At 41.8% G+C, this 9,230-nt stretch overlaps 1 protein-coding gene across 1 annotated transcript in view; it reads left to right on the plus strand.

Annotated features, from left to right (window-relative positions):
- The window catches only part of prelid1b (PRELI domain containing 1b), an 18,504-nt gene that overhangs the window by 3,730 nt on the left and 5,544 nt on the right, over positions 1-9,230 (plus strand). Inside the window, exons 3-5 of the mRNA XM_010777810.1 lie at positions 1,224-1,449; positions 3,833-3,946; positions 4,739-4,817. Coding sequence (XP_010776112.1) covers positions 1,224-1,449; positions 3,833-3,946; positions 4,739-4,817 — 419 coding nt within the window. The remainder of the gene's footprint in view (positions 1-1,223; positions 1,450-3,832; positions 3,947-4,738; positions 4,818-9,230) is intronic.

Consider the following 9,230-nt stretch of genomic DNA (forward strand, 5'->3'; position numbering starts at 1 on the left):
TGGTACTTGCGTACCATGCTGAGAATGGATCTGGCCCTTCCTACATCCAGGACATGGTTAAACCGTACACCCCAGCACGTGCACTCCGCTCTGCATCAGCCAAACAGCTCGCTGCACCCGCACTGCGAGGGGGACCCAAGTTCCCATCAGCAAAAATACGTGGGTTTGCTATCCTGCCTCCAAAATGGTGGAATGAGCTCCCCATTGAAATCAGGACAGCAGAAAGCTTACACATCTTCCGGCGCAGACTGAACACTCATCTCTTTCGACTCCACTTCGAGCGATAGAACTATTAACAAAGCACTTATATACTAACAAAGGACTGGCTTATCTAAAGCCAGTTGAGTAGCACTTGAAATGTTTGGCTCTATGAAACCTGATGTCCTTATATGGTTCTGTTTTCTTCAAGGTTGTATCTTCCTGGTCGAATGCACTTATTGTAAGTCGCTTTGGATAAAAGCGTCAGCTAAATGCAATGTAATGTAATCTCTCTCGAGTTTTCTTTTTGTGCTTTGCCAAAAGCCACTGTGTCAAGTGTCCTACTTGGGTTGCCGTACGGAGTTCTCCAATATGGCGGACCATCAAACACATGCGCACTGCAGATAGGGCAGGGCTGCAGATCGGGCAGGGCTGCAGATCGGGTAGTGACAGCTGTTAATATTCCTGGGCGGCCCGCCCAAGTATAGTCTATGTGTGGGAAACCCTGCTTATATAGCGCTTTTCTAAAAACTCAAAGACTCAAGTTTTCAACTTTAATTGACTGAATTTATTTGAAACTTGGGCCTATTAACACATGAATACTGTGAAATATATTTGACATATATATTTAAGAGGTAAGACAAGCAGAAGTTTATTATACTTAAGTCATACTTTTTTTATTTGCTGAGTGAGGGCCGATTTCAAAATGGTCCGACAGGCCGCATTTTGCCCCCGGGCCGTAGTTTGGACACCCCTGCTGTAGATGAAGGGAAGGGATTTTAAATCTCTACATGAATGGCAGCCATTTCATTCCAGTGTCTTCTTCTTGAAACACAGAGAAATATTGTCAGTAGTTTATAGAATAAAATAAAAAATGTTTATTTTACACACATACCTAATAGTAAAACCAGAGAAGCTAATAATGCTGCAGTGGTCTCTTAATTGTTTCCAGAGCTGTATGTGCACCTGACTATTTTTAAAGACAGACCTCATGACACATTGCTGTGTGTTTTTGTGTCCCTCAGCACCCATGTCCTCACAGAGGACGTTGTGTACCGGGAGGTGACCGCGGACCACCGGCTGCTCTCAAGACGCCTCCTGATGAAGACCAATCGGCTTCCTCGCTGGGCGGAGCGGATCTTCCCCTCCGGCATGTCTCGCTGTGTGTACATCATCGAGGACTCCATCGTGGACCCCGTCAACAGGAAGCTGACCACCTACACCTGGAACCTCAACCATACAACGCTCATGGTGAGGGGCCTGATTCTGTGTTCAGAACATTTCTTTCTTGGAAAAGTTGATCATTGTCACTGTTCTCACAGCCTGATCTATGTGCCTCAGCTTTTTACAGCTACAAATCTCTCATAAACCAGCTCCACATGCTTGGCACCAAATGGAAAAGCTGGTGAGCAAAGTGAAGCGTTTAGCAGCTAAAAAGTCTATTATATTTTCCCCTCAGGATATCCTTCATTCCGTTACTTAATTTGACCAACGTTAAAAACACAATTTGCCTCAGGATATAAGTGAAGTCAGCTTAAGTTTGTTCTGCATGTTTTTACAGGTTGGCAGTGCAGTGATAAAAACTGTATTTGCCAAGCTCAGCAAAAGCAGCAGGTACCTGCAACGTAATCTAATCATGTGGATGTTCCATAAGGGCTGCTCAATTAATCGTATTTTAATCGCAACTACGATTGTGGCTTGCAACGATTACGAAAACAACGTAATCGAAATAAAACGATTATTTTTGTGTTTTTTTTTTTGGTTTTTCAGTTGAATTATACTTAACGTTCAGGGTAATCAACTGTTAAAAACATACTGTTCACATTTTTTTTCTCCAATAAATTGATGTTTTCAAAGTCAATGGATAATCGTTTTTAATAATCATTTAAAAAATTTAAAAAATCATTTAAAAATCATAATCTCGATTATTTGGGTCAATAATTGATATCACATCAATTATTGACCCAAATAATCGAGATTATGATTTTTGCCATAATCGAGCAGCCCTAATAAGGGCCAGCAATAAAATATGAAGGAATGTACAGTATCTGAGTGAGGATGAAAAACAGTAAGAGCCTTTTGGGTTTTAAAAATAAGTAATGCTCAGTTGGTTGAGACTAAGCAGCGTTTTGCTAATAACAAGTAAGTGATTTCAACTTAAAAGGTGATGACATATCAGTGTTGTGATTTATCTCCAAGGGTTAACGTTTTCACATAGCTTCAGTGATTTAGGACCATTACAGGTTCAGTATTGCATCATTCTTAACACACTAAACATTAAACAGTATGTTCAATTCTAGCAAAAACTGAGATCTTCAAGAATTGAGATCTATATTAGAGAAAAAAAGAGCTTACGGCCCGTCTACACTACAGGCATCGAAAAATGCTTTCAACGCTTCGCCCATTCACTTGAATGGGGTGACGTAGAAGATTTTTAATCTTCGCCGAACTGCATTGTGGGGAGCATGGCATGGCTTTGCAAGCATCACGAGCATCTATCGGCATTAAAGTTGAACAATGTTCAACTTTTGAGGCTCGATGCTTGGCATCAGCCAATCAAATCCCGTTTATGCAAATCCCGCCAGTGCAAGCGCAGCCAATCAAACCGCGTGCAAGCTGGGAGAGCCAGACCGCAGTTCATTTCCTCATATTCCAAACGAGATATTACGGTAGCAAATCACCCGGTTCTTTACGACCGGAACTATTTACCGGGATACAAACCGGAGGAACCAGGCATGGAGGGAGGTGGCAGAGACAGTGGGTGAAACTGGTAGGTTTTTCGCCTGTTTGGAGAGTTTATATCCAGTTTACTTCGTTTTAACATTGCTATTGCTTTGTATGTCGGGGGCGGGAGATTCATGTGATTGGTTGTCGGTCGCGTTGCTCGCAAAAAATCGCCAAGCTTCAGACACGCCCAGCTTCAAGATTTTTTGATGCCTGTAGTGTAGACGGGCCGTTAGTGTTGCGATTTCTCCCTGCTTTGTACTGTAAACTATGTTGGCAGAATAAGAAAAGACTGAACGTAAGTCAGGTGTGGCTGCTTACCCCTCAAGGGAGGAGGAAATATTAATTCAACCGGCCTGATCTTCAAAGGAGGCGAGCGTTTGAACACAGAGAAGAAGGGCCTTGACATGACTTGTACATTATGCAGCCTTTAAAGTGTGCTATTTCCACACTCTCACTGCTGCACACTGTACGCTAATGCAGGAGGGATTAATGCTGCTCATGTTCTTAATCTCCTGCAGTATGAAACTCAACCGGAAGTTAAGATAGCTGACTGGTTGTGATCAAAGACATTTTCTGATCAAAGCATCCAAATCTTTATGGAAAATACATTAATGTTCCCATTTAGTTATTTCCTGTGCTCATTACTTTGATGTATTGTTAGCTAAATGTACTGTGGCCTAACAGAGATGTCCTCATTCACATAGTGGTGAAAATCATGCAGGAAAAGTGGATATTTTTTTTTTTTCATTTCTTTTGTAAAATAAATCACCTTTTAAGCCCCTGTCTGTGGAAGAAAAACATTTATGAAATTATTTTACTTTTGTTTCTGTACTGTGTGGATTATTAGGACAGTTCCACTGCCTTGTCCTTTTTAATAATTTGCTGTTTTTTCTTTTCCCGCTCTCAGTCGGTGGAGGAGCGTTGTATTTTCCAAGACTCCGCGGAGCAGCCGGCCTCCACCCAGATGATACGTGAGGCGTGGATATCCTCAAACGTTTATGGCGTCTCCAGACCTATTCAGGTACCTTTATTCTCTTTTTGCAATAATAACCCATGCTTTTATCAACATGTTAAACTGTCCTCAGTGAATGGTACATTTTCATCATATTGCACACAATATGTTTTTTTTTTTTATTACTGCCAAAGTTTATTCCATATTTTATATTTCACTATATTTTTTATAATTTTTAATGTTATTATAGTTTTCTTAAAATAGTTCTCTATCTGTTTTTTGCTGTTGTTGTTTATACACCATGACACCAAGTCAAATTCCTCGTACGTGTCAACCTACCTGGTAAAAAACCTGTTTCTGAATCTGATTCTGATATTCGTATTTTAAGAAAACAGCCGTTACTTTCCTAGAAATGCATTTGTCACTGTAGATTTGTAATAGCAGTAAGCAAGTAGCAAAGCATGCTACATTTATTTACAATGACTAACTATTATCCATCCTAGATTGTAGAAATATATATTTGTTTAAGTAAATACACAAGTTTGTCTATATTTAGATGGTGATTTACAGCATCAAGAAGGCTTCAGTTTGATTTGTTGGTATGTGTAGTAGAGTATGAGCAGTAGAGGCGTGGGAGCCTGTGTGCAAATGCCAACACAAACAACAAGTGGGAGATTCAAAGGAAGAAGCGAAAACGGTGCCAAAATATGTCTAGAGAAAATAGTTATTGTTAGATGTTGAAGATGCCCGGCTTGCTTTGAAACCCCCGGAGAGACGGAGAGAGAGGGCTGTTAGCTAAGTGTGTTTTTTTTTGTTAAGGCTCCCTCATGCTAAGCCGTTTCCTGTTCTCTATTTTCCCAGGAGTTCGGATTGGCCCGATTCAAGAGCAACCAGGTGAAGGCCATGAAAGGGCTGGAGTACGCGCTCTCCAACATACAGGGTACGTACACGTCACGGCAGAAAGAAGAGGGAAACAAAACAGTTTATTTGTAACTGTTGCTATTTCTGGAGAGGGCAAACTTTCCCTTAAAACATCAGGCCTGTTATTTGACTTATTGATGGTGTTATTTATATGTTCCCTTTACTTTGGTTTCATGCTCAAGGTGTGTTTTCATGAATCCAGTAATAATTGAGTTGGGTTGCCTCTGACATCGAAATTCAATCGTTCAGCCTCAGGAGTTTGAAGCCAATACTCTGGAATTGGAAAGTTGTCAGCATTGCCTAGAAATCTACCCCTACATGGTTTCCTAAGAAACAGGTTAATTTGAGCAGCCTTGAGGTCCTTTTCGCTCGGAAACACCATGTGACTGCAAAGGGATATGAAACCATGGCAACTACAGTGACAAACACGTCTGAATTTAGACTCAGACCAAAACAATTCAGGCTCTCTGTGCTGCATAAATAAAATACTGAGGAGCAGGCAATCTGAAAGGCAGAAAAAGCCTGTCCCTGCAAGAGGAATATGAGAAAGACTTCACTGAACTGATGAAAATATCAAACATTTTAAATTATTTACAAAAATAATGATAATTACCTTGATTCAATCCATTGTTTGGTCAGTTAATTGTCCAAAAAACATTCAGAGATGATAAAAAACCCCAGAATCTGTTCTGCTTCATTTACGTCTCCGGTGTGAAACAGTTACGTAACGAACAAACTAATTGCTGAGAAAATAAATTAAAGTTTTTTGGTTGCAAAAGATTCAGACACTCTAGCAACCAATGAACTGCTTAGCCCATCAAAGGCATTGCCACACAATTAAGAATAAAACCCGGAAAAATTGAATTTGGAAAATGTTTACATCAAACTCTAAGGAAGCCATTAGATCAGTGGTTCTCAACTGGTCAGGCCTCGGGACCCACTTTTTCCTTAGTCAATAGATCGCGACCCGAAATTTTGAACCACTCAAATCTATTCAACAAAAAATGGTGCCGTAATATATACGCTTTTCAGCATACATTATTAAATAAAGTGAAGTACAGTACATATATCCCTTTATATCCCTTCACAGAACAAAAAGTATGCCTTTTTTAAAAAAGTTTTAATGAGATGATGAGCTCAAAGCTGAACTGTACAACATAAAAAGGCACACATGCCTGAAACCTAACCCAGGAGATTTTTAGAAATACTATAAATATAAAACTACGCATTCTGGTACACTGAGAAGAAAATTATTTCAATGTATTACTACCCGACATATAATAAAATTTTTATGCCATTGTTTGGTTTCTTAACTTTGTTCTGACCGCTGAACTGCCTCCTCATCACAGAGAGAAGAGTAAAGAGGAGATAGTCTGTGTGAATTACTTTAAATTGATGGGTACAGGGTGTAGGATGCGCCTCCCATTGTTTCTGTTGAACTGTCAATCATCCAAACCGGGGGTCCGTATTTCATTTATGTGTTTCAATTTTTATCTGAAGTTTGTACCCATGGATGTATAAAGAAATAGTTCTACCGCAAAGTTATTCTCCGTGGGGATTCCAGCCAACAAATCTTGATTCTGATTGGACAGACGAATCAAAAAACATCAGGCAAAGACGTTTTATTGAGAAACCGTTTTGTGCTCTCCGGTACTTCCAGTCCAAACGCCTACTGCATGCAAAGCGTTAGAAAAATCGGGCCTTCAAAATAAAAGTTTGACCTTTTTCCAAAAAAAAAAAATACTTTTGTTACCAGTTGGAGAACCACTGCATTAGATGATGAGCGATGCGTTGTTTAGCAGCGTTCCCTAACAAGTGTGAGTTGTGTTGTGCTGATTCAGCGTACTGTGTCTGAAAGGACGTTCTCCATGTTGCCCCTGTGTGACGCACCGGCAGGGATCAGCTGAGTTGGGTGGTAAGTCTGCCTCGCAGTGAGGCATCACGTACCCCACGGCCTGCCAGGGTGTCACATGGATGCCAGTATTTTTATGTTTTTGATTCTTTATTATGAGCCTAACAGAGTAGAGCGAGTAGCTGATGTAGTTGCACGCGCGCTTTTGCGTACGCTTGTTGTGTGTGCAGATAGAGTTCTGCTTTGTCTGTAAATAGTCAGTAAACTGTAGGAGAAACGTCGTATATCTTGCATTTGATCGTAGGTTGGTAATCCGTGTGTGTGTTGGATAGTGATATGATGGTCTTGTAGTTGTAAGTAAATCCTTATGAGCGCTATGTTGTTAGATCTAAAAAAGTGAACCCTGTGAGAATGGATTTGTGTGTGATTGTTGTCATTCTACAATGTAGTATGACGGTATACAATTTATGCGTCTAAAAACTGTCAACTTTAAAATGGCAAGGCTAGCTACAATGGAACTTATGGAGTAAAAACTCAATGGCAGCTTCTAGTTTCAATCGAGATTTGATGCTTGGTTTTGTGTTTTTTGTTTTTTTGTGATGTTTGTTAATGGGGTTAACGTACAATGGTGCTATTGAGATGTTATGGTGTCTTTTTGAGTTAAGCGATGATACATTACACATATGTCGTTAATGTAATGTAAGGATGCTGTTGTGCTGATTAGTCCCGTTGTGCAGGTAGTATCATGTTCGGGTGTTTGTGGGGAGAGAACGCGATCCGATGAACACTCTCCCCTGGGTGTCTGAGTGGTTTGGTCGTGACCACGGGTGGTGTGATATATGGATAAGCTGGGTCCCGGTCTGAATGGGAGTGGCTTAGCTTGACCCTGGATTCAGAGGGACCCGATGGTGAATAAGGTGTTTGTTTGGTTATGTCGTTTTTGATGAGGTATGGCGTTGGAGTTGTGTGTAGTGTCAACGTCCTGAAATGACGGCTGTTCAGAGGTGGTGAGAGGCAGATTTAAAAGGTGTAGCGTGTGAGGGGTGGGTGCATGGGGTGTGTTGTGGTGTACTAGCGCTATGATTAGGCTTGTGAGTAATAGAATGCGAGCAGTGTGAATTGTTGGTGGCGAGTGTGACGCGTCTCCCCGATCACTTAATGAGAGAGCGTCGTTCACAATCACCAGAGTACTTTTCCCACATAAGGTTTGTGTTCTTGTCTGTGTGTTTTGTCTGTGTTGAGAGTGTTGTTTTTGTGGTTTTGTGTTATCTGTCTTTAGTTCTCATGAACTAAGTACAGATCGTGCGTTCACACCGGAAATTTGACATCATCTTCTTCTTCTTCTGCTTGGGTTTACTGGCAGGCCGCAAGACAACCTTCACGGCGTATACTGCCGCCCAAAATCTCGGATGGGCGGCCGGTGTAGAGTCCCGAAGTGCAGGGACTGTGTGCGTTCAGTGTATGAAGCTGCTGGGTACTCCCGCAGCCGCTTGACTCTGTAGATGCTTACAGGAGGGTCAACACCAGGCCAGAAACGACGGACACCTGCCTGGGTCAACTGCTTCTCGCCTCCCACTAGAATGTTTTATTTGTGTGTTCCATAAGTGTATGGTTCTCTTGGCGTTCTGCGCTGGGCTACATGCTAATAATGATAAATAAAATGGCGGCCTTCCACAAACATTAATGGGAGTTTGACGGGGCGGTGATTATGCATATAGCCGGCTCCAGCCCAATTCCAAAGACACAGAACCTATTGGTGCTCCCTACCCCGAAAGTCCTTGTCTGCAGGAACTGAAAAGGGGGTAAAAAAGGTTCTAGACTAAAGTTGTACCGTAATTTTCGGACTGTAAGGCGCACTGCTGAAATATAAGCCCAGCAGCTAATTGAATGATGTTGTAACAATATATAAAGCCACTGACTATAGCGCAGGGTTTTTAATGTTAATTACCATATGTAAGGGTCGTGCACAGAGGGGATTGTCGCGGGAAAGAGATGGCTGTTTTGAGGAAGCTCCCATTTATTAACATTCAAAAACAGAGTTGCGTGTAATTTGAGCGATAACGTATTCATAATATAGGAAGTGTACCATTTTAGTGCAATAGTAGCTACAGAAATGCTACTGTTGCTCTAACGCTGTAAACTTGTACCTGTGGATCACATAGCGTTTCAGACACACAAACTTTTCAAGCTTTCAAAACTGTAGAACGGTGCGCTCCAGCGCACGTACGGCGGGTCTAGTGATCGTACAGCAGTGTGGGTTTTCAACCAGGTGTACGGGGCAACTGTCTCGCTCTCGTAATGTCTGTCTTCTTGCTCTCGTTCTGTCTCGTCGTACCACTCTTGGTTCCACTTTAACCTTTTCCGCGCTACCTGCTCACTCTTTTCGGCCTCCAGTTTCCTGCTGGAGCCCGCGTCGCTTGAGAGAGAAGGTTGGGAAGGGGCGCGGACTCTTGCCCATTGAGAAGCCCATAGAGTTTACAATCTGCCCGGTGGTGGACGTGAGAGAACCTGTGAACATCCATAGATTTAAGAGTGGGCCTTGTAGGTGGTCCGTCCTACGCTTTTAGCATCAATCCGCAT

This window comes from Notothenia coriiceps, unplaced genomic scaffold (assembly GCF_000735185.1).
Source record: "Notothenia coriiceps isolate Sejong01 unplaced genomic scaffold, NC01 NC01_scaffold00018641, whole genome shotgun sequence".
In the NCBI taxonomy this organism is placed as follows: domain Eukaryota; kingdom Metazoa; phylum Chordata; class Actinopteri; order Perciformes; family Nototheniidae; genus Notothenia; species Notothenia coriiceps.